Source organism: Crotalus tigris, unplaced genomic scaffold (genome assembly GCF_016545835.1).
Source record: "Crotalus tigris isolate CLP2741 ecotype Arizona unplaced genomic scaffold, ASM1654583v1 scf7180000018879.704157, whole genome shotgun sequence".
Classification (NCBI taxonomy): Eukaryota; Metazoa; Chordata; class Lepidosauria; order Squamata; family Viperidae; genus Crotalus; species Crotalus tigris.
The window spans coordinates 332,611-359,182 of NW_024097253.1; the positions used below are offsets into that span (position 1 = coordinate 332,611).

The 26,572-nt window shown below is 35.9% G+C and overlaps 1 protein-coding gene across 6 annotated transcripts in view; it reads right to left on the minus strand.

Moving 5' to 3' along the window:
- SH3KBP1 (SH3 domain containing kinase binding protein 1) overlaps positions 1 to 26,572 on the minus strand; it is a 158,697-nt gene that overhangs the window by 36,500 nt on the left and 95,625 nt on the right. For all 6 annotated transcript variants that reach the window (XM_039357217.1, XM_039357215.1, XM_039357216.1 and 3 more), the window contains 6 exons: positions 18,213 to 18,288; positions 14,480 to 14,574; positions 5,175 to 5,276; positions 4,855 to 4,903; positions 3,500 to 3,580; positions 1,728 to 1,890 (listed from right to left, as the gene is read on the minus strand). In XM_039357217.1, the coding sequence (XP_039213151.1) occupies positions 1,728 to 1,890; positions 3,500 to 3,580; positions 4,855 to 4,903; positions 5,175 to 5,276; positions 14,480 to 14,574; positions 18,213 to 18,288 (566 nt within the window). The remainder of the gene's footprint in view (positions 1 to 1,727; positions 1,891 to 3,499; positions 3,581 to 4,854; positions 4,904 to 5,174; positions 5,277 to 14,479; positions 14,575 to 18,212; positions 18,289 to 26,572) is intronic.

Here is a 26,572-nt window from a genome sequence, read left to right on the forward strand (position 1 = left end):
TAGAAAAGTAGGTTTATTTCATATTAATACTCCTATACACGGCTTTATAAGTAAAAAATTCAAAAAAATCTTAGTTGCTACAAAAGTTCAACTGGTCTTATTTGATGATGATTATCATAATAAAATGAATCAAAATTATTTATTTACATTACAGGTGCAAAGTACTATGTTTGCGCTGGCCATCTTTTTAATAAGGATTGTTAAAGGTATTTATATAAATTATAAAATTATTTTATTAATTAATTTTTAATTGCTTTTCCTAAAGACAGGAGTCTTGTAAAACCCCAAAAGGAACCAAAGCTATTAATTAATTAATTAATTAATTAATTAATTAATTAATTTTAGCCATCTTACCTCAAGGTAGCTCTGTTGAATTCTATACTCATTTATCACAAAAAGTCTAACTGAAAACAATAAGTAATATGTATAATTCTACATTAGATTACATTTTAACACTTTCTTATTGCATTATATATTTAATGTACTTAATGAAGTTCACAATATATCCTTGATAGCAATGAAGGCTTTGGAAATGATATTCAAATGCTGTAGTTAGAAATATCAGATTCATGCCAAAAATGATTTTCCCTAATACTGGTGAGATAATTGGATTTTGAAGAAGTAGGACAGAAAGAGTGTTGATGGTTCTCAACTTGAAGTTGAGAATACTGATAGCCAAGAAAACAAACAAAAGGCTAACAAAAAAAATCAATCCCGAATTTTCACAAGAGCTATAATAACCAATAAAATCACAACAAATAAACTTGTGTATTTTATAGTTGAATTAAGACAGTAGTTCTCAACCTTTTTAATGCCGCGACCCCCAACCGGTCATAAGTCGATGACTACTCAACCAGTTGTAAGTCGAGGACTACTCAACTGGTGCAGCACCGTTTGCAGAATGGGACTTTTGGCAGGCTCAGCAGGGCAGAGACAGCCTGGACAATTCCTATTGGCTTTTGAAAGCCAATAGAATTAGACTCTATTCAAGAGAGTCTATTCTATTGGCTTTCAAAAGCCAATAGAATAAAAGGGAATAGCACAGCTAAGGAAAAGGGGGAAAAAATGGTGGACTGTGTTGTTTGGTGACCCCCGTGAAATGGTCATTTGACCCCAAATGGGGTCCCGACCCACAGGTTGAGAACCACTGAATTAAGATAATTTTTCTCAACTTCAATCAAACTGTTTTTATTTCATTTATAGTTTAAAGATCAGGTTCAAACTACCATATTGTGGATATATTTTTTGAAGACTCAGCACCCTTGAGAAGACTATAATGCTGGGGAAAAAATGGAAGGAAAAAAAAAGATTGACTGGCAGCAAGGTGGATGAACTAATAACATCAGCAACAAATGCACAACAGAAAAACCTAAAATGCCAAGTTGACAACAGATCATCCTGAATAAAATCTTATATGGTTAATAATGAGATGATGAGAGTGCCAATTCAGTGTAATGCTTAAGACATCAGGCTAGAAACCAGGAGACTGTGAGTTCTAGTATCAGCTTAGGCACAAAGCCAACTACGTGACCTTTGGCCAGTCACTCTTTCAAAGCTCTAGGGAGGAGGCAATGGGAAAACTATTTTTGAAAAACCTCGCCAAGAAAACTGCAGGGACTAGTCCAGGAGATAATACTGACTTAGGCATCAGAAAAATAAAAAAAGATTGATATCAACTTGACAATAGATAATCATTATAGTTAAAAATAAGCAATTAGGTCAAATACCTTGTTTGAATCAGAGGCACAACTGGTCTTTCTGGTCTTCTTGGTGGCAGCGTACCAGGTCTGTTCAAAGAGTTTGTTTTTGGTGGTCGAGGTTTCTTGGGTGGTATAGCAGGAACAGAAGGCTTCTGTAAATCTAACATTTTTGGCTCTCTCTCTGGTCTTTCTTCAAATCAATTTTCCATCCAAAAGAATAAAGACATTTTTAAGCCGAATGATCATATACAATAGCTACAATAGCCAACAAAAGGAAAAAAGAAAAAAAACAACTAGCAATTGATTTACTGTCACAGCAAGTATATTATAGTTAGCCGCCTAGAGTCATTGAGAGTTGGGCAGTATATAAGTTTAACAAATTATGGTTCATCAAACAGTCATCTAGATGTTTAGACTGGATTTGGCATTTTTATCCATCTATTGAGTCCTTCCTGTGGACCTGCAATAGCAGATGTTATTTGATGATGTTAAAGGTATTGTTGCAGGATGTAAGCCAATTAAAGCTGCCTTTTGCAACTGACTGACGGTGATTTTGTCAATGCTGATGGCGCTCAAATGATGTTCTTGATATTTTAGGAATCCATCAAAGGCATCTACCATTATTGGTACTATCTTTGCTTTCTTTTGCCATAATTGTTCTACCTCTATTTGCAAAGCTTTGTGTTTTGTGATTTTCTTCAATTCTTTTTCTTCTATTCTGCTTTCTCCTGTCTGCCACGTACACTACCCAGACTTTTTGTCTTTATTAAATTATTAGTATATTTTTATTAAACAAATTGCATTTTTCATTTATAACTTTAAAAAAACAGAATTAATTTTCTGCGTGCTAAATTTTTTTAAAGTTGTTATTTTTAACAATAAATGTGAATCTTAATAACTTGCTACTGTTGCCCAATTTAAGAATATTATAAAGGAATTCTTAAAATTTAACTAAAATGTATAAGTAGTTTACATCCATTTTTTCTTATATTCTAAAATATTATATAATTATTATCTAATATTTGAACCACAATTTAATGACTGGATGAATTTCATGATTTAATGGACCAATAGGGGATGGGAAGGAAGGATATCTATCAAGCCTGAACTCACATTAAATTAAAATACAGGTAACTGACCTCATTTGCAATCTGAAGTAATGTTTTATTCCATTTGCAGAGTTAAATAATAGATTTAATTATTTGTATAAATTGATCCAATAATTATAAATTACATAATATTGCAAATGATATCAATTGTCCATACTGCTTCAAAAGCAACAGCATTTGCTTGCTTTTTAGAATGAAAGTAAAGTTTTTTCCGGTTATATCAAGGTTCTGTTGAATCAATATCTAGAGAATCAAAAGTTCTATACCGGAATAGCCTTGGATGTTCTCAAGAAGCCTTACATATATTTCATCTAACATTTCAGGCTTTCTTATATAGAGAGAAATAACATGCAGTTTTAAATAAAACAAAAGAGAAACTCACAGAACCTTATTTCATTGCTGATGCTTCTGGCACTGTTTTACAAGTAATCATACAAGTGGGAAATTTGGGCCACAACGGAACCTGGTGGCATACGTGTCACACTCACAAGTTAATTTCTACACATTACAATATGGAATTCCCTTATTCCTGTTCCAGAAATTATATATAACAAAGATTTTTGTACCAGTGTTTCTGAGTCTCTGATCAAAAAAATTAGACCAGACAAGATATAAATGCAACTTGTCTCTTGGATGAAGGATTAAAATATAGGTACAAAGGTGGTTTTCAAACAGAATTACAATTCTTACCTTTTTCTTCTATTCGATGAGGAAGACATTCTGGCCTCTCAGGAGGAACTTTTTTAATTTCATGCTTTCTGTCTGTAGTAGCTATCAAAAAGCATAATATTAAACACTTAAAAAGAAGGCAATAAAGATTATTTTTCTGCTCTGCTAATTTAGTAGTTTTTCATTTAAAATGTGATAGGCTGTTTCTCTATGGATTACACACGTAGACCTATTTATATTTAGGAATATTTCAGTTTCAATTAAACTCTGTTAAACTTGGGTTCTTTGTGTCAGATACAGTACCAAATCAAGTAGATTTTAAAATTTAAAATCACAAGAAGTGATTACCACTGCTATGGCACTTAATAGGAAAAAGAGATTCACTGCTTTGGTTTGCTTATATGAAAATGATCCATCATAATAATTCTTATTGGATGTCAGTTTACAAGTGAATTCAGCAATATTTCAGAATTGCCAAAGGTTTATTTTATGTCTATTGTAGCTAAAGCTAGAATACTCATGATTATATTTATGCCTCATGTTATAAATTGACTAATTAATTTAATTAAAATAATCTGTCCTATTGCAGGAGCAAGAGAATTAAACTGAAAGAAGTCTTTGTAATTCCATAACTCATATATGAAGTGTAGCATCCTAAACGAATATTTCATGTGTTTATTAGGATACAGAAATGCCCTTTTTAACTGTCTCCTCCTTCCAGACAAATTTAGTGGATTCATTTGAATGTAGGGTGCATACATTTATTACCATACAAGTGTGGGTGAATTTTTACTCATAATCATAATTATGCATATAAAGTAAGATTCAAAATACAGAGAATAGTGTATTTACAGCTGTTTGTCCATTATTCTTTCCAGTGCCTATATGTTTTAGGATTTTATTTCATACTTCTTCTCTTTTATTCCTTGGGTTATGAGCTGGTAACACATGATGACTTTTTGAAGCTGTCATTAAGTAAACATTGCAGTTATTAAGTGACATCACAGTTGTTAAATGAATCCATTATAATCAATGGGTGGGTTTTCCAGAAATCAGAAGTAAATGCTGAAAACTGGAAAAAAAATGCCAAAAATCATGGTCACATGGCTGTAGGATGCTACAAATGGTTGTAAATGTGAGCAAACTGCCAGGCAATCACAGGGCTGCAGGAAGGGTGGAGGGGGGCAGCTGTTCAGAATATAAATAGATCTGGTGAGGTCCATTATAATTTTGAATGGATACTAGGTGAGGAGTACCTGTAATTGCAATTTAACCATTTAACATGGTATGGTATATACAGTAGCTGAGAGCATATTAAGAGACACCAAATAGATTGTTGTATATTTAAGAGCATATTTATTGATGCTGTAAATTACCTGATCCTTGTTTGAAAGGAGCTGAAGGAGGTGGAGGCTTTTTAGGTCTCTAAAATAAAAGAAAATGAATAAATAAAAGATTATTAACAAAGAAATGAAAGGTGGCACCTGATAGGCAAACGACACCATAAAAACATGAATATTTATCAAATATCAAAAAATATCAATATGCAGATTATATTTTATAAAACTGTATAGTTTCCATTAATTGTGATTTTTTTTAAAAAAATGAATTATGTTTTATTGTGTTTTAGATGGGCAACATTTGTAAATGATATAAAAGTTAATTTGCTTTACAATGATAGGCAAGTTGCTCCTACCTCTTTTTCAAAATCAGGAAGTAATAGTTTTACAAAGTTATCAGGGAATACTCCTCTTCTACCATTAAGTTCTCCTTCCCACCAGCCAGCATCAATGCAATCCTATGATACATAAGAGTGTATATTGAAAGACAATTATTCTATAAATCAGGATTCTTTTTTCTTGTGCATTGATAATAAATAGACAAATACCTTGAAACAGTAGTTATTATGATATATCACATTCCTCTATAATTGTTTTGACCAGGAAGTCATAGCACTTACTTCAGAAAGTGGGATTTTCTCCACATGTAATGTGCTGTTCTTACCAATATGTGAAAGATCTTACTGCCATTCTCATTCTTCATTTTGTAAAATATTGGATTATTACAAAATAAGTAAACCCATCATTACAGAATCTAGCTATAGAATTCTTAATCAATCAACCTATCAATCAATTAGAATAGAGCTGGAAAGGACCTTGGATGTCTTCTAGTCCAACCCCCTGCTCAAACAGGAGACCCTATACTATTTCAGACAAATGATTGTCCAGTCTCTTCTTAAAAACCTCCAGTGATGAAGCACCCACAACTTCTGACGGCAAGCTGTTCCACTGGTTAATTGTCCTCACTGTAAGGATGTTTCTCCTTAATTCCAGGTTGCTTCTTTCCTTGATTAGTTTCCATCTATTGTTTCTTGTCCTGTCCTCTGATGCTTTGTAAAATAAGTTGAACCCTTCCTCTTTGTGGCAACCTCTCAGATACTAGAATACTGCTATCATGTCTCCCTAGTCCTTTTCTCTCGATTAGTCAAATCCAAATGCTGCAATGATTCTTCATATGCTTTAGTCTCCAAGCCTTTAATCATCTTAGTCACTCTTCTTTGCACTTTTTCCAAAATCTCAACATCTTTTTTGTAATGTGGTGACCAAAAATGAATGCAGTATTCCAGGTGTGGTCTTTCTAAGTATTTATAAAGTGGTACTAATACTTCACATGATTTTGATTCTATGCCTCTGTGTATACAACCAAGGATTATATTAGCTTTGTTTGACTGCTGCTGCACACTACTGGCTCATATTTAAGTGATCGTCCACTTGGACTCCAAGGTCCCTCCTCTACCTTTTGGATGAGAAAGTTGTCAGCTAACTTGGTTAGGAATCTGTTCGATCTTCCATTTGCTGCAGTGTTTATCTCTCAGTTGATATCAGGGTAGATAAAGTCCAGTTGCTTTTCAAAAAAGCATCTTTTAGACAGCATATTTGTCAACGCTGCTAACATTGGATGTTCTTGCTTTGACAACAGATGGAAATGTAGCCATCTTTTCTCTTTCGCTTTTAGAGTTAGATGATGCTGGGAGAGGGGATGTGGATGAGAGTCCAGTTAGTCATAACAACAATAACTCAGCCATGGGAATCAAGGTTATTGTGCCCAGAACTGATAAAGATTTGGCGGGCTGGAGAGCTGGGGAGAAAGCCCATGCTTCAAGCTATTTGGGGAATATGATTTATGACTGTTAATTGGAGGAGGGAATTGTGCTTTGCTACTTTGTGCCCGGGGGATGTGTGTGTGGAATTCAGTTTTTGGCTTTAACTATGTAGTGCCGATGCTTTGTTTCTTTAATAAAAGATTATTTAAGGTAAACAATGCCTCAAAATTCTTTTAAAGAGTTTCATCTGTTGGGACCATGACATTAAGCCAAAAACTGCAATTTTTTCCTATCTATCTTGGGATCCCGAGCCCCAGTCGCTGTCCCTAGAATCAAGGGATAAGATTCAGGGAAGATCTCAGCATGAAGAAAGAAACAGCACCTGAAACCAGCACCCTGGCAGCGGCTGCTACCCCAGAAGGGGAAGCGACAGCCAGCGCACCAGTGGAGAAGGAACTTTTTCAGGCCTCCCAGCTAGGGGCAAAACTGGACCCAACCAAAGTGAAAAACGTAATTAAATAGCAACTCCCAAAGACTCGCATACAGCTCCAGAGCTTTCTGTGATTCGCCAACTTCTACCATCAACTCATCCCCTTCTTCGCTAAAATTGCCCTGCCCCTTATGGAATTACTAAAAACAGGCAAAGGGGAAGGAAAGCCACATCCGGGCCAACCATTAGCATGGACTATGAATTGTCAAACTGCTTTTGAAGATTTAAAAAGACTATTTGCGCTTGAACCGGTCTTAAAACATTCTTGCCTAGGGAAGTCCTTTTGATTCAAGTCAATGCCAGCAATGTGGCTGTCTGAGCTGTGCTACTGCAAGAGAACCAGAGTGGGATCCTACAATCCTGCGCCTACACATCAGACAAATTCACTGAATGCAAGAGAAGGTGGGCTATGTGGGAAAAGGAGGCTTTCATAATACGCTGGGCTCTATTAAACTGGTGAAACTATCTAGAGGGGAGTAAGGTGCCTTTCGAGGTATGGACTGATCACAGAAACCTAGAAGCACTAAAAACTCCCAGCAAATTGTTTCCGAAACAAGTACGATGGGCACAGTACTTTAACCGTTTTAACTTCACCCTAAAATACATACCGGGACGAAAAAACTTCTTAGCTGATGCTCTATCCAGACTGCGTGAAGAGGTTAATGAAGCAATTATCTCCAATCCACAAACCACTTCTCAGGTTACACTGTGCAGAGTCCCACCTCCAAGAGCCCCTAATCCCAATGACCCTGGGGCAAAGAAAATAAAACAAGAGCTCCTCACCAACCACTGGTTCAAGGACAATCAAACCTCCTTAACATGCAGGGACAGTTTGGCTTAGAAAGGTGGAAAACTATATTTGCCAGAGACCCCCCATCTTAACACACTCTGACACAGCACGACGTAAAACAGGCTGGGCACTTTGGATATTTAAAAACACTACACCTCATCCGCCATCAATTCTGGTGGCCAGGATTGAAATGGGACGTGGAAAACTATGTCTGGAGTTGTGCTGTATGTGCCACCATGAAAACAATTCCGGGGAAAACCCCTAGGTTATTGCAACTGGTGGCAGACCCTCCCCAATCATGGGAAGAAATTGCTATGGATTTTATAGTGGATCTACCTGAAAGTAGGGGAAATACAGTCATCTGGACTGTGATAGATCTGTTCTCAAAGCAGGCTCACTTCATTGCCTGCAAAGGGCTCCCATCCGCCCAATGACTAACCAAAATGTTGCTGAAACACATCTACAGATTGCATGGCACATCTAAACGAATAATCTCTGACAGAGGAGTGCAGTTCATAGCTAAGTTTTGGAGACGTTTTCTTAAACTAATTGGCTCATCTCAAAGACTACCATCTGCTTTTCATCCGTCTATTAATGGGGGGGCTGAATCAGCGAACTCAATGGTGGAGCAGTATCTCAGATGCTACGTTAATTATGAACAAACGAATTGGACTGACCGACTCCCTTTCACAGAAGTGGCTTACAATAACTTTGTTCACAGCAGCACCGGCTTCACGCCTTTTTAAAGTGGCCACAGGAAAAGAGTTCAGCCTGATACCCGAATATCCCCAAGCACCCTCCGCTTCTCAGACTCTTGATCAATGGGTGAGGGGGTGGGAAGAAGTTTGGAAAACCACAAAAACTGCTTTAAAAAAGGCTTCCGAGACATACAAAAAACAGGCAGATAAAAAAAGGCTCCTCAAAGAACATTCCAAGTTGGGGAAAAGGTTTATCTGTCAATTAAATATTTATGGCTTAAGTTACCTAGTAAGAAGTTAGTACCGAAGTACATAGGACCTTCCCCATTGTAAACATCATTAACCCGGTCAAGTGGAATTAAAACATCCTAGGCTCTTAGGAAAAATTCACCCTGTTTTTCATTGTAGCCTGTTGAAACCTTTTTGGGGTTCCACTTTAAGACCACCCCCTAAGAAGAAACCTGGGCCCTTTGTGGTGGCAGGACAGACTCACATGAAGTAAAGCATATTCTTGATTCTAGAATGTTTATGGGGAAATTGCAGTACTTAGTGCAATGGAAGGGATATTCGTTGTCTGAGACCACCTGGGTGAAGTCTAGTGATGTGAAAGCTGACATTCATTAATAGGTTCTATAAGAAACACCCTAATAAACAAAGAGGCAATCCCTAACCTCTGCTTTTGTCTACATTACAGGATTTGTCCTTTTTTGTAAGGGGGGGCCGGATGTCAACGCTACTAACATCGGATGTTCTTGCTTTGAGAACAGATGGAAATGTAGCCATCTTTTCTCTTTCGCTTTTAGAGTTAGATGATGCTGGGAGGGGGGATGTGGATGAGAGTCCAGTTAGTCATAACAACAATAACTCAGCCATGGGAATCAAGGTTATTGTGCCCAGAACTGATAAAGATTTGGTGGGCTGGAGAGCTGGGAGAAAGCCCACGCTTCAAGCTAATTTATGATTGTTAATTGGAGGAGGGAATTGTACTTTGCTACTTTGTGCCTGGGGGGGGGGGGGGAGAAATTCAGTTTTTGGCTTTAACTATCTACTGCTGATGCTGTGTTTCTCTAATAAAAGATTCTTTAAGATAAACAATTCCTCAAAGTTCTTTTAAAGAGTTTCATCAGTCAGAACCATGACATAAAAATTTCATCTGTCGGAACCATGACATAATACAAAAAATATGATTATTTTAAAGGTGGAGAGGAAAATATATGTCTGGATATCTGGGTTTTAAAAAAAATGTTCTCCATTTACTGCCACTTTGTAGTTTCTCTGCCTCCTCTCCCAAAGTGCTAAATGGGAGCTAACATAACTGATTTGCAAACTATGATTGATCACTATATGGTGAAAATAAATACTTGAAACAATTTATTTGCTGCCATCTAATGGCTTGTTTGGAGCTCAGCATACTAGATAATGTAATCCAGGGGTGTCAAACTTTCAACGTGATGTGACATATAGTGACTTTTTTGCCATTGCCAGCAATGGTGTGGGTGCGGTTTTGCTATGATGCATCTGGCCTGCAGGCTAGCAGTTTGACACCCCTGAGGTAGTCAAACTGTTGTGTAAAAGTGCATGCAGAGATAAGATAAACTTGGTTTCTAGAATTTAAAAACTACTTGATATGATCAAACGTAGCCTGGAATCTTAAGCAGTACAGCAAATTGACTCTCTAAAGCATGGGTGTCAAAGTCGATTACGTCATGTGACGTTTTGCAATGTTTTATGTTTTGTGGAGCCAGGGTAAGTGTGACCTGTGTGTGATACATCCGGCCCACGGACTGCCAGTTTGACACCCCTGCTCGAAAGATAATAAATTATTTCACGTTGTACCTCCAACCAAATGGAAACTTGGATTTATTGACAGATGTTTTGATGGCTTGAAATAGATCAGCAATGAACCCTAATTACCCATCACTTGAAAATAACAACAAAATAATCCTTTCTCTCTCCTATTCAAAATTTTTATTTCTGAATTTAACAATAGGGAAGAGAAAAGTAATCATTAGGACTGGATAATAATAATAATAATAATAATAATAATAATAATAATAATAATAATAATAATACAAGTTGGAAGGGACCTTAAAGGTCATCTAGTAGTCCAACCCCCTGCTCAGGCAGGAAACCTATATCATTTCAGACAAATGGTTGTCCCGTCTTTTCTTAAAAACTTCCAGTGTTGGAGCATTCACAACTTCTGAAGGCAGGTTGTTCCACTGATTAATTGTTCTAACTGTCAGGAAATTTCTTCTTAGTTCTAGGTTGCTTCTCTCTTTGATTAGTTTCCATCCATTGTTTCTTGTCCTGCCCTCAGGTGCAGGTGCATATAAATGAGTTCCATTCAATTTTGGTATCCAAAAAAAAGTTGTAGGTTTAGAATTCTTTAAGATCAAGGTTTATAATTTAATTCATGGTTAATTGATGGTTGTCACTGGTGGATAGTGGAGATTTAGTTTTGTTTTTGCAGCCTTTTCTCACTGTGGCCGGCAACTTGCCCTAGGAAGTTCACTAGTATCCCAACAAATGTCATTCAGAAGCAGTCATATTGTCCTTAAAGCTAATAGCTAATGATCCCTACGACTTTCATGAGTCAGTCTAATCTTTTTTTTTTTTTAAGCTAGCCAGGTTGGTAGCCAGCATCACATATCATGGTAGCAATTTAATTATGCATTGCATAATGCATAATCATCTGTATGTTTCTTCCAATATGCCATTTCTTTGGATAACATCTGGTTCTAGTATTCTGAGAAAGAGAAAATAAACCTTTTTTATCCACTTTAACCACACAATGCATAATTTTGTGTACCTCAATCACATCCCCTCTCAATCGCCTCCTTTTTAAACTAAAAAGCTCCAAACAAAGCAACCTTTCCTCATCATCATCTTAGCTGCCCTCTTCTGATTTTCCTCTAGTTTTTTAGCCACTGCTTATCCACAAGACAACCTGCCCTTTTATTCCATGACTACTAAACTTATTGAGAAGTCATTGACAAGGAACTTTATCAAAGGCTAGATGATATCTACTGGCTTGTTCTTATCCAAATGTTTATGAACATCTTTAAAAAGCTCTAATAGATTCATTAATCTTCCCTTATTGAAGCCATGTTGGGTATCCTTGAACAAGATTTGCATCTCCAAATGTTTGGCAATTTCTGCTATCTTCCCTGGGCAGATGTTAAGCTGACAAGCCTATAATTTCCTGGATCTCCCCATGAACCCTTCTTAACAATTAGAGTTATATTGGTCACCTTCCACTCCCTCAGCTACAGAAGTCAAATAGAGATAAATTGAATATATGAATTATGGAGTCCATAATTTCAGCTTTATGCCTATTTGCTCAGCTTTCTTTTTGAACAGGATTTTTAAACTTTTCAGGACTAGAAAAGTCCCAACTGTTTCTTGAGAAAAACAGAGGAAATAAATTAATACTGAAATAAAATAGCTTGAAAATACTTTTTAGTTTTACCTTACATTTAATATGTATTAAAAGAACTGGTTTGATAGGCTGTTTTAAATTCCTATAATAAATTATTAGCTAATTAATTCCACATTTTATTTTAAAAGCAACAACATTCTTCCAACTAAGTTCTTCAATAATATACTTAGCTGCAAACTAATGGTTCTTCCATATGTCAAAGTTCAATTACTTGTTTGTAATGCATAAAGAAATAAAGTTCAACCAGTTTCACTTTGGGCACTGTGATATTTTCTTATTATATCAGCTGTTTTGAAACAACCCACCCCTCGTTGTTTGTTTTAACATTGGAAATATTATTGATCAAAATTCGAGAATCCCAGGAAATTAAAGGAATATATGTTAATAAAAAAGAATATAAGTTAAGAGCTTTTGCGGATGACTTGGTTGTTACTTTGTCGCAACCTGATTATTCTGTAATAAACTTATTACAGTTGATTCATCATTATGGCTTGGTCTCGGGTTTTAAGATTAATGTAAATAAGACCAAAATTTTACCTAAAAATATGTCTAGTCAGGAGAAGCAGATTTTGACTAACCTGACGGGTTTTGAGATTGTTAATAAGGTAAAATATTTGGGGGTGATGTTGTCTGTTTCTAATGTAAAATTATTTAAAAATAATTATGAAAGGTTGTGGGTCAGGGTACAGAAGGACTTGAAGAACTGGGAAAAGTTGCAATTATCCCTCATGGGAAGAATTGCAGTGATAAAAATGAATATTTTACCTAAGTTTCTTTTTTTGTTTCAAATGTTACCAATTTTGAAAAATGAGATTAATTTAAATGAATGGCAGAAGGGTCTTAATAAATTTATCTGGGCAGGGAAAAAGCCAAGGGTTAAGTTTAAAATTATGCAAGACTTTCGTGAGAGGGGTGGACTTAAGGTACCAAATTTGAAATTATATTATGATGCGGTGGTTTTAACACTAATTAGTGATTGGATAAATTTGACAAACTCTGAGATACTTTATCTAGAGGGATGGGATTTACTTTATGGGTGGCATGCCTATTTAATATTCAATAAAAAAATGGATTGGGCTTTTAAATCTCATATTTTAAGAATCTCTTTATTTAGGATTTGGAGAAAATATTATAAAAGTGATTTCAAAGTACCATTATGGGCTATACCTTGGCATGCGATAGAAGCAATAAAAAGAGGGGTTAAAATGGATATGGTGTCTTATAGACAGTTACTTAAATGGGATGGACAAAACTGGCAATTAAAATCACGGGAAGAGTTAGCACAAGAAAACTTTATTTATTCTTGGTTCCAATATAGGCAATTACTAGACAGATGGAAGATGGATTGTAAGGTGGGTTTTCTTAGAGAAGATGAAAATCTTATTAAGCAAGTGAAGGATTCAAGACAAACCCACATTAAGAGAATTTATGCGGTTTTAGTTGAATTGGATTCAGAAACGGAACTAATTAAAGATTGTATGATAAGATGGGCGCAGAATTTTGGTGAGCCAGTCTCATTGGACACCTGGGAAAAAATTTGGGTGAGAAATGTCAAATTTACACAAGCACAGAACTTAAGGGAGAATTTTTATAAAATGTTTTATAGATGGCACCTTGATCCACAAAAAATGTCTTATATGTACCCTGACGTGCAACCCAAATGTTGGAGATGTGGTTATAAGGAGGCTTCCTATTATCATATTTGGTGGTCATGTAGAGAGATAAAAGCATTTTGGATCAAAGTATGGTGGAATATCCAGAGAATTTTTAGAAGGAGGGTAAAATTTACTCCGCAATTATTTTTGTTAGGTATTGTTACAGATTGTGATACAAAGGAGGTTGTATTTGATGTTAAATTTGATTACAGCCGCTAGGCTGTTAGTAGGACAATATTGGAAGAAGGAATCCTTGCCTACATTGCAGGAATGGTTTCTTAAAGTAGCTTATCTGGCGGAAATGGCAAAGATCTCGGCTTTCTTAAAGCAACAAACGCAAGAGAAGTTTTTTGCTGTTTGGGATAAATGGATAAAATTTATACAATTTAGATTGGGTATACAAAAATATTATATAGTTTTTTCATAAGTTTTATTTTTATATATATTATAGATAATTTTTTTATATATATAAAGTTTTTAATTTAATTTTAATTTTTACTTTTTAAGCCTATATTCTGCTCTGGGAAGCTCAGGGGGGGGGGAAGGGAGGGGGGTTTTTTGGGAGGGTGGGGGGGGTTTTTTTATTTTTATTTTATATATGTATTGTTTAGTTTTATTTTTTTGTATATGTTGTCTCTTGTTTTGTATTCTTTTTTCTTTTTTGTAAAACTTATAAAACTTTTAATAAAAAAAAAAAAAAAAAAGAAACAACCCACCCTAAACATTAGGCATTATGCTCAAACTAAGTACTCAGTTTGATTAGTTCATCCAATACAGCATTTTTCTATAAAATGGTATGACTGTAAACAAAGAGTATAATTACCTTATTGACAAGAGTAACAATATCACCTTCTTTGATTGTCAATTCATCTTCATTCTGTGCTTCATAAGGAAATATAACTTTGCAATACTCCTTCACTAAAAAGAAAAGTGGTGTATTTCAATACATTTCACCAACTTCAGAAGTAAATGTGAAGAAATAAAACTTGCTAGGTCAAGGATTAGAATTATATTAAAATAACTTTCAATAAACAGTAATAAAGATTGTAGCAGAAATAGCCATTAGCTACAACACTAGTTGGAAATGTTTTGTTAAACCTTGCTTTATGGCAATATTGTTCTCTTCCTGAATTTGATGCTATGAGGAAGAATCTTTATAAACAGAAAGTGGGAGAGTTTCTCCAATACTTTTATGAATATTCTGGTTTATATAAAGAAGAATATAAATGCACCCACATTCTTAAGAAGTCAACCACGTTATTCCATTTAATCTATATAAATAAAAATGTAAATGTTCGTTTGTTCAAAATCTTAAATCTCTGAAACTTCTCCACCGACTGCTTTGAAATTTTGACACAACGTTGCATTCGAATACGCGCGTGTTTTTATGTACCTATATTATATAGATGTCACACCTGTGACAGGTAAAAACATGCTTTTTTGAAAAACAGCGTCATCTGTTGGACGTAAAAGCAACACACGCTACGATTTCAGACAATCTCTATATCTGCACAGACAATGGAACAACAAAAAATATTATATACCCACAAGCATTGTGAAATTAAACATATTACAAACGTGCGCTTTCTCTTTTCTTTCTTTTCCATTTAACCAGACTGAGCCACAGCAACGCGTGGCTGGGTACAGCTAGTATGAGAATAAAAGCATGTAACATTCCAAATTTTAAAGAAAAAATAAAAAATAAATAAAAGAAAAAATGCACTTTAAATATGTGTTTTCAGTTGATATTCTTAAAGTATTCACAACAAGTCTTAGCATTTTAAGGTAGACCAGATTTGGAAGCCAAAGTTATAAATACTACTATTATCATAGAGTTACATTAACAGAATCTTACAAATCTGTAAGTGCTCCTCTTTCCCTTTATGTACAAGAAAACTAGAATGGGTCAAATGTGAGTTTTTTTTTTCTCAAATTACATTTCTGCTTTGGTTTCAGATTTACCCTACCTAACCACTGTCTTGGCTATGGCTCTTCTTCCTGTTCCTCAGGGTTATTCCCACAGCCCATTACTACTAGTCATACTTTATCTATTTTTGAGATAAATGCCATTGCCTGCATTTGTAGGTTAATATCATAGATACCCGACCCTACATCATGCTGTGCTGCTTATTATAGGGGTGGCAGTAGGATGAGTGAAGAATACTGGGAGGGTATCCCAAGAGTATGCAATCTCAGTATGGTCACCCAAAACATGAAGGTCATGTTAGCTGCCAAGCTGAAACACACAGGCATTTATATTAGGCAACACCAATCCAGTGGAACATACTTAGTAATGAGGGGTCCTTGGTGCTCTCTGAGCTTGCTTGTTTTCTTGCATACATTTCATTACCCTAAATAGGTAACATCTTCAGTGCTAGTAAGAAGTGCTGTTTGCTGTCTGTTTAAATTCTGGTCTCTTGCCTGTCTTGTTTACTAATGGCTCTGTGGCAGTTTCTTGATTGGGTTATTGCTAACTTGATGGTTAAACTGTCTATATGTTGTGAAATTAAAAGAATTTTTGTCATGCCTTTTGACTGCTAGTTGGTGTTCATGGATGCGTTCTGCCAGTCTTCTGCCTGTTTGTCCTACATAGTAGTTGTTGCAGTTCTTATACTGTATGTTGTAGATGACTCCTGTTTTTTCTTCTGGGGTTTCTGGGTCTTTGGGTTTACTTAGGATGTTTTGAAGGGCTTTAGTTGGCTTATGTGCTACGCTGATTCCAAGTGGTTGTAACAGTATATTTGCAGTTTCTGAGATATTCTTGATGTATGGCAGTGTAATTCTTTTTAGGGTTTGTGTTGGTTGTGCTGTATTAGGTTGAGTGGTCATGGACTTTTTGATGAAGTTGTGTGGGTATCCATTTTGTTGTAATGTGTTGCATAGATGCTCCATTTCCTTTTTCTGCTGTTCTGGGTTGCTGCAGTGAGTTTGGGCTCATTTAAATAAAATCCTTACACATACTTAGTAATAATGGCAAAAGCATCAAATCATATTGTATGGGAAAAGGTAATGGTAAATCACCACTGTATTTTACCAAGAAAACCACATGGATAGAAAATATAAAATGAGTGACAATACACTGTAAGGTGGGTTCCCTAAAGCCAAATGACCCCAACATGCTACTGAAGGAAGAGCTGATGATCTTTCAGAATAATAATACTGTTGGCTGGATTAAAGTCTTTGGGATGTTTAATTATTGATATTAATGTTGACATATATATAAAAAAATCCAAAGCTGCAAAAAGATAATTCCTGGAAATCTAGAACATAAGACATATGAACATGGGAAAGCTCATCACAGTGAAAAATGAAATTATTGGCCATTGGTCAGAATTCTTAAGGTGAATTTAACATGGAAAATGAAATCAAAGGGATATTCCAAATTGTATAGGTCACTTTAAACAATACCTTTGCATTCCTTACATGTACACATGGCTGTGCACTAGATTATTAGAACAGAAAGGTATTTTGGATTTAGATTCCCAGGATCAAATGTAGAATATGTAGGAACCATTAGAGCCAGTTAGGTCATGTGGTTAAGGCACCAGGCTTGAAAGCAAGAGACTGTGAGTTCAAGTCCTACCTTAGCCATGAAAGCCAGCTGGGTGACCTTGGGCCAGCCACTTTCTCTCATCCCAACTCACCTCACAGGTTTGTTATTGTGGGGAAAATAGGAGAAGGAATGTATGTTGAATGTGTTTACTGTCTTGAGTTTATTTTTTATAAAAATAATAAAGGTGGGAAATAAGTAAATAAACAATAAAACAAAAAACCCAAATGGATATGATAATCAGACCACTCTACAAAAATACTATGTCCCTCTTTCAATTAAAAATTATATTCAATATATTTCACTGGTAATTTAGGAATCAACTAACTATAAGGAAAAGAGCCAGTTTGGTGCAATAATTAAGGCATCAGGCTAGAAAACAGAAGACACCTGTCTTAGGCACAAAGCCAGTCAGTCACCCTATCACAGTCCTAGGAAGGAGGCAATGCCCCATACTCAAACTTTGCATTTCACAAAGATTAAACTATTTGTAAGAGATGCCTTGTGCTGCCACACAGAATCAGAAGTGACAGAATCATCAACAGAAAAAAATAAGATTGAAATGCATGGTTCTGTTATCTTAGTAGTGAATACAGTATTATAGTGTACTTAGCCATAGTATGTTTAGTATATTCTTACAAACTGAACCAGCTGTTTGCTTAGTTTGTTATCAACCTTTGAGGATGTAGTTCTCAATGCCTCTTTAAAGAAGTTTTTGCCTGGTACACACAGTAGTCACATGATCCCATGACATTACATATTTGAGCTAAGGAAGTTTTTTCATTATTTCCCATTTGTTTTATTTTAAAATGTTAAAATCTCCCACAATATTTCCTTCTCACCAGAAAATTTATGCACTAAAAGTTTTTCCTATACAAAATTAAGCAGTTCCCTCTGATGTTATCCTGTTCATAGAGTGGCACCATTATTTAGGCAGTTTACACTTCTACAGTGTGTCCCCAAATTTCTCCAACCAGAATGTAATGAAAAAAGCAGGAAGACTTACTCTTTGTTCTGCTATCCAATTCTATTTTTGTTGTCTCCTGGACTGTTGTAGCTGTGGGCATTCTTTTTCCAACTGTCTGTACACATAAAAATAATTAAATAATGCCATTTATAAAATACCATCACTCATTATTTCCTCATTTAAGTCATAACAGTCAATGAAAATATGAAAAAAGTGATTTAATTTATTACCTGCCACAATGTCCTTAGTTATTTTAACTAAAACATATTTTTAAATGACAAATATATTTAACTAGTTCTTAATTGTTTCTTTGTGACTTTATTACATATTTGTGCAAAAGAAATGATTAATCAATCAAATTTATATAGCCACCTATGTCACTGAGGCTACTTGGAAAATTATGTATTTGCAATCATATTAAGGTTTTATTGATACTTGCTTGTTCCAAAGTAACTATTAACTATATTTTATCTTGATTATTTATTAACCATATTTAAGCTTTCAGTATTCTCAGTAAAAATAAAATTGTTTAAACAGAATTTAATATAATGTAATATGATTTATGTTAAAAAATTTATGGTTTAAAGACCAGGGTTAAAGGTGATTGACCATACTAAAGAGAAACAATATTAAGAAAATGAAAACATTAAAAATGAAAATGAAAGTTTCACTATGGAAGGAAAAAGTATGTAATTAGCAGTTAAAATCGTCAGCAGAGTATATGTCAGGGGTAGGCAACCCAAAACACTCAAAGAGCCACTTGGACCCGTTTCCCACCAAAAACAAAACACTGGGAGCCGCAAAACCCTTTTGATATCTAAAATGAAGATAACACTGCATATATCCTTTTTTACCTTTATTATAGGTGTGTGTATGTGTATGTGTATGTGTGTGTGTATATGTGTATATATATATATACACACACACACAAACACACACACAGACACACACACACATATATGCACATTAAAAATAAAAGTAAAAATATGACTCTTGGGAATATCCATACTATTAAAACAATGATCACCAAGAGAATGCTTTAAGAGAATAAAATTACATACACACATAGGTAAAAAAAAGGATATATGCAGTGTTATCTTCATTTTAGATGTCAAAAGGGTCTCTCTCTCCCTCCCTCTCTATCTGCCCTTGGTCTGCCACTCCTCTTCCCCCACTCTCTCTCTCTCCCTCTCTCTCTCTTTCTCCCCCCCCTATCTGCTGCTCACCTGGCAAGCTTCAAGCTGTTGTCCAACAACCTCCGGGGTAGGCAACCTCGTCTCTTTTATGACTCATGGACTTCAACTCCCAGAATTCCTGAGTCAGCCTAGCTGGGCTAGCTAGCTCTCTCCTGCCCTTCCTGCTTCCTGCTTCCTTCAGAGACGCAGCAAAGGGAGGAGCTCCGCCCAGAAAACTTTTCAGCTCCTCGGAGAACACTGTGAGTGCACTCTCTTTTACACATACACACACACGCACGCACGCACACACACACACACACAAAACACACACACACCCCCAGACACCCCCAGACACACACACACACACAGAGAGAGAGAGAGAGAGAGAGAAGCAGGGAAGTGCAATTGCCTCTCTCTGTCTCTGTCTCTCTCTGCAAAGGCAGAGGAGGCTGGGAGCCACAGGGGAAGGCTCAAAGAGCCGCATGCGGCTCCGGAGCCGCAGGTTGCCGACCTGTGGTATATGTTAAATATTAAAGGAAAGCTAGACATATTTTTATTCTGTCACCTACATTAATTTTAGGGGGGGAAATTATAGCTTGTAAACACCTACTTCCCTTTGCTACTTGGATAAAAATATCCAAATGTTATGGGAGTTATTTCAAAACAGACCTTCAAATTATATGTTCTGAAGAATAACACTGAGTATTGTTTTACATAAAAATGGAATCTGAAAAACTATGCAAGGCAATTATGGAAAAGTATGAATTCTGTAATCTAGTTTAGAGTTAAATGTCTATCAGTTATTCCAGAGAAAAATGATACAGTAACTGCTTTAATAAAATATGCATATTTTCACTTCAAGACGGAATAAAATATATTAAAAGCATTCTTTTATAAAACATGTAACACTGAATTTGTAATGGGCAAGTAAAATATATGCTCTTTTTTGTACATATTTTGTTCATTTAACCAAGGATAAAAGAGACTCTTATACATTTTATGTATGAAGTAAGATTGTCTTCTTGGGTCCATGTTCTTTTTGGCTTCTCTGATACTGTTGTTAAATGTGTAATATCTCTTATTTTATTGTTTTATTTACAATGGGTAGTTTTACAGTATTATTACTTCAGAATACAGGCCAGTACATACAAAAAAAAAAAAAAAATGAGAGCAGTGGGTGTTTGTGATCAGTATTAGGGTTTAGTTGAACATTGTTCACAAAACTGGAAAAGCACATTAAAAAGTCTTTTTTGTTTGGGAATTCTTAATGTAGAATTTAAATAGTTTTGCATGGTTCCAAGTGGTATTTTCTTCATACCTTATTCTCCAATTATAAGGAGAACATATTATTTCCAAATGGCAGCTTTTTTAAATTTAACAATTTTTGTTTTATTCAAAGAAAAGTTAAAATACAAAACTCCAAGAAATTTAAAACAACAAAAACAAAAGACACAAAGCATTCAAGACATTAAAAAAGTGCATTAAAAGAAAAGGAAAAAAAGAACCCAAAACATATCTACATATTACCCCCCTTGGTTGAGTACTGATTAATACATTATTACAATATTAATTCCCACTCCTTGTGAAACAGCCCCCAACAAGTTGCATGTTGCCAAAAGACCTTTTCTCAGATTTTGGGCACTGATTGACTGTAATGTACTACACTGTTACTCTATGAAGCTTAACCAGAGAACAAAGAAGCTGAAGCAAAATGAAACAGGAAATGTGTTTTCTGGATATTTCAATCCAGGATTAAAAGAAAAAAAAAAAACCGCTCCAAGTATTTTGCAAATTAAAAAGATACAAAAACCCTGTTGTAAGAGCCAATATTAATATAAATCAAATGGAAGTACTTCACCATTGACAAGCATGCCATGTTTCCATACAGAAAGTGAAAGTTATTTAGAACAGCATAAATCAAAGGGGAAAAAAGAGAACAGTTAAAGTTCAGCAAGGGGTTGAAATAAATCAGCATTCAGTCGCTTTTAAAGATAAAACACAAAGCAAAAATTCAAATGTGAAATCAAGACCCAGGCATGCTTTAAAAAAAAATGCAACAGGAAGATGGATGCCCATGACTTTCCAACCCCTCCCAAAGGGAATTGTAATCTTCAAGATTCCTCAAGATTCCTCTTCACCACCATCCAAAAACAGTTATCCCAAAGTGCTCCCATTCAAATCCAGGGAGCAGCACTGCCAGAGAGCCAGTTTAGGCAGCAAAATAGGCAGATTGTTGGCAAGAAAAAATCTCCTTACCATTCAGCAGCCATCTTGGGGGAAGACCTACCTCCAGATGGCAGCTTTAGGTAACTGAACCAGGAAGAACTTAAGGTATTTATTCATATTTTTTACATTAAGCATCTCCACATCTTGACTTAGGTTTGATTTTCCTCAATAAGAATTAGATAATTCCTTTAAAAATATGCCCTTTTTAATCCTAACGATAATTATTGCTTTACTTTTGACTTTCACAAAGTTGTCCTAAATAAATCCTGTACGTATATATTCAGACATAAAAATAACTGAATTGCATACCATTCAACTATGTATAAAATTGCAGCTGTGAGGAGTAAATAAGAGCTGTTTTTGAAATTTATAGTACGAATGAAATGATGTGCTGAGGGTCAATGAATATTTCAAAATATAGACCAAATGCAAAAGTAAGAAAGTACCAAACTCACGGGAAACTTTATTAATTTTTAATAATTATAGGATCACAAGTGTTTAATAGGTTACTTTGACTCAAAAGAAAGTTTACCTTTATTAAATGTATAAAAATAATTCTCGTCCAGACAATAATCCTAATGGTTACAGCTGTAGTGGCAATAGAGTAGAGTAGAGTAGAGTAGAGTAGAGTAGAGTAGAGTAGAGTAGAGTAGAGTAGAATAGAAATTCTTTATTGGAGAAGTGTGATTGGACACCCAAGGAATTTGTCTCTCAGTGTACATACAAGCAACAAGTGACAAATCATGATCATAATCATAAAATACAATCATCATAAATCGTAAGATACAAACTCAGTAATCATCATAGGATACTAAATAAGCAAACAACATAAATCATAATAGGATATTAAATAATGTAATCAACATAAATCATGAGATACAAACAACAAAGTTATAGTCATAAGAAGCTAAGGAAATAGGTAATAGGAAAGATGAAAAGATGAGAACGATAAAAGGTAATACAGCCCTACTAAGTGGTTTGACATCCTAGGACAGGGGTAGGCAACCCAAAACACTCAAACAGCCACTTGGACCCATTTCCCACCAAAAACAAAACACTGGGAGCTGCAAAACCCTTTTGATATCTAAAAAGGAAGATAACACTGCATATATCCTTTATATACATATATACATATAATAGTTTTTATAACTATTAAGGACATATATACATATATACATATATATACATATATATACATATATATATATATATATATATATATATATATATATATATATATATATATATATATATATATATATATATATATTTACCTTGAGTGTTTCTTGATGCACCCTGTCGGCCCAAATATAGAAGAAAGAAATCTTCTTTCTTTTTCTTTTCTTTTGCCTGTATCAGCTCAATCCAGAGCTATCCACAGGCAGCAGTCGCAACTGCGGCATCATTTATATTATAAAATTTGGATTGCTAACAAAGAATTAAGGGAGAATGGGATAACTATTTCGAGTTTCTTAACTCTCTTCAGCCAGACTTACCCTTCTGAGATTCGAGCCTGGGCTGTGTGCATATTAAGCAGCTGTATTAACCTCTAGGCCACAGGCTCCTTCTCACTTTGTCAGCTGTATCAGGGAGGGAAGAGACAGGGGGAGGAGATTTACCTTGAGTGTTTCTTGATGCACCCTGTCGGCCCAAATATGGGAGAAAGAAATCTTCTTTCTTTTTCTTTTCTTTTGCCTGTATCAGCTCAATCCAGAGCCATCCACAAGCAGCAGTCGCAACTGCGGCATCATTTATATTATAAAATTTGGATTGCTAACAAAGAATTAAGGGAGAATGGGATAGCTATTTCGAGTTTCTTAACTCTCTTCAGCCAGACTTACCCTTCTGAGATTCGAGCCTGGGCTGTGTGCATATTAAGCAGCTGTATTAACCTCTAGGCCACAGGATGCTTAATATGCACACAGCCCAGGCTCGAATCTCAGAAGGGTAAGTCTGGCTGAAGAGAGTTAAGAAACTCGAAATAGCTATCCCATTCTCCCTTAATTCTTTGTTAGCAATCCAAATTTTATTTTATACACACACACACACACACACACACACATCATACACACACACACACACACATATTATAAAGGTAAAAAAGGATATATGCAGTGTTATCTTCAATTTAGATGTCAAAAGGGTCTCTCTCTCTCTCTGTCTCTTTCCCTCCCTCTCTCTCTATCTGCCCTTGATCTGCCAGTCCTCTTCCCCCACTCTCTTTCTTTCTCTCTCTCTTTCCTCTCTCTCTCTCCCTCCCTCTCTCTTTTTCTTTCTCTCTCTCTCTCTCTCTTTCTCTTCCCCCCTCTCTCCCTCTCTCCTATCTGCTGCTCACCTGGCAAGCTGGCTTCAAGCTATTCTCCAACAAGCTCAGAGGTAGGCAACCTCGGCTCTTTTATGACTCATGGACTTCAATTCCCAGAATTCCTGAGTAAGCATAGCTGGGCTAGCTAGCTCTCTCCTGCCCTTCCTGCTTCCTGCAGAGACGCAGCAAAGGGAGGAGCCACGCCCCAAAAGATTTTCAGCTTGTCAGAGAACACAGTGAGTCCACTCTCTTTTACACACACACACACACACATGCACGCACGCACACACATACACACACACAGAGAGAGACAGAGAGACAGGGAAGTGCAAGTGCCTCTCTCTGTCTCTGTCTCTCTCTGCAAATGGCAGAGGAGGCTGGGAGCCACAGGGGAAGGCTCAAAGAGCCGCATGCGGCTCCAGAGCCGCAGGTTGCTGAACTGTGTCCTAGGACATAGACAGTGTTGTGGGAATTAGTTGTTTAGTAGAGTGATAGCATGGAGGGAAAACTGTCTTTGTGTCTGGTTGTTTTGGCATGCAATGCCTATAGTATCAACTTGAGGGAAGAAGTTGAAACAATGTCCAGGATGTGAGGGGCCTGTAGATATTTTCACAGCTCTCTTCTGGCTTGTGCAGTATACAGGTCCTCAGTGGAAGGCAGGCTGGTTTCAATTATTTTTTCTGCAGTCCCAACTATCTGTTGAAGTCTGTGTCTATCTTGTTTGGTTGCTGTGCCAAACCAGACAGTTATAGAAATGCAAATGATAGACTCAATAATTCCTTTGTAGAACTGTATCAGCAGCTCCTTGGGCAGTCTGAGCTTTCTGAGTCGAAGCAGGAAGAACATTCTTTGTTGTGCTTTTTTGATGACATTTTTGATGTAAGGTGTCCATTTTAAGTCCAGAGATATTATAGAACCTAGAAACATGAAGGTCTCTATTGTTGACACTGTGTTGTCTAGTATTGTAAGAAGTGGTAAAATAGGAGGGCTTCTCCTAAATCATCTCTACAGTTTTGAATGTATTCAGTTCAAGATTGTTCTGGCTGCACCAGAGGGCCAGTTGTTCAACTTCCCATCTGTATGCAGATTCGGCTTCATCTCAAATGAGACCAATCACTGTTGTATCATTTGCAAACTTCAATACTTTAACAGAGGGATCCTTTGAGATGTAATCGTTGGTATATAGAGTAATGGAGAGAGCACACAACCCTGGGGGGGCTATGCTAATTGTACAGGTATCTGATATGATTTTGCCTAGCTTCACATGCAGTTGTAGGTTATAAAGTTATAAAGGTACAAATGACAGACTCAATAATTCCTTTGTAGAATTGTATCAGCAGTTCCTTGGGCAGTCTGAGCTTTCTAAGTCCTGAGATATTATAGAAACTAGAAACTTGATACTGTGTTGTCTAGTAGTGTAAGAGGTGGTAGAAGCACAGCATGTAGAGTTATTATAAAGATTAATTCCCAACAATCTACTTAGTAATGTCTCAGTTGAATTCTACTATCAGTTGCTGTAATCACTACTGCTTATTAAACATTTACATTTGGCTTCTCTCCCCTATGCCTGGAAAGTTTTTGATCAGTATGTGCTACCTGTTCTAATATATGCCAGTGAAACATGGACACTAACCTCACAATGAATACAAAACCTATGAGTGGCACAAAGAGCTATGGAAAGAAACATGCTTGGCATCACAAGATAAGATAGAAAGACCTGCACATGGTTTAGAGAACAAACGAAAATATACAATGCCATCAAAAGAGTAAAAGAACTAAAATGGAAATGGGCTGGTCACTGATGACAAGTGGACTAAGGTAATCATTGAATGGATCCCACTTGATAAAAAGCTTCTACAAAAGAGACCTAAAACAAGATGGAGTGACAACATCAGCAACTATTGCAGGGCCACCTGGCAAAGGAAAGCTCAAGACTGTACTGGTTGGAAACATGCAGGAGAGGCCTTCGTCCTGCAGTGGATAGACAATGACTAGAATAATGAAGATGATGAAATATGGCTTCAGAAATTTTAAAAATCAAAGACAAGTCCTTGCTGACACATTTCACAATCAATGTTGTAAACATATTGGTGTATGTGTAAACTTACAATCTTCAGTAATTAATCATGACAGTTTTAAATACAGATTTCAAAACATTAAGTCGGTGGAAAGATAAATAAATCTATATGGTCCTTAAGTGGGAGAAATTAACTGGTTTTTCTGGCTACTTTTACCAAGAAAGGCAAGGTTGAAGAAAGGACTTTGTTTTCCCAGCTTACATTTATGAGTCTGTACAAATACAACTTTAATTTAAATAATAGCAATATTTTGGCTAAAAATACAATTATCACACAGCTTAACCATCTCATATTAGGAAAAATAATGATCCTGTTTATTTTTGTGAATAAAAACAGTTGTTACTTTTTGTAATTCTGCCTAAAAGACTATGTTAAAGTTACTGCAGCTAAATTAATAATGGAAGGGTGGAATGTAATAGTTTAGCCTGGACAGATTTTGTCAAAATCTGTCTAGGCTAAGCAGTCATTTAGCTGCGCAAATGTGCAAATTTAAGAACTAATTACATATGTTGTAAATTTCCCTTGTCATTTAACTATACAACCTGTTGTGATTCCTCGCCAGCCAGTGGATCTGGCAGCTGAGTCTGAGGAATCAGATGAGGAAGAGGAGCCTGG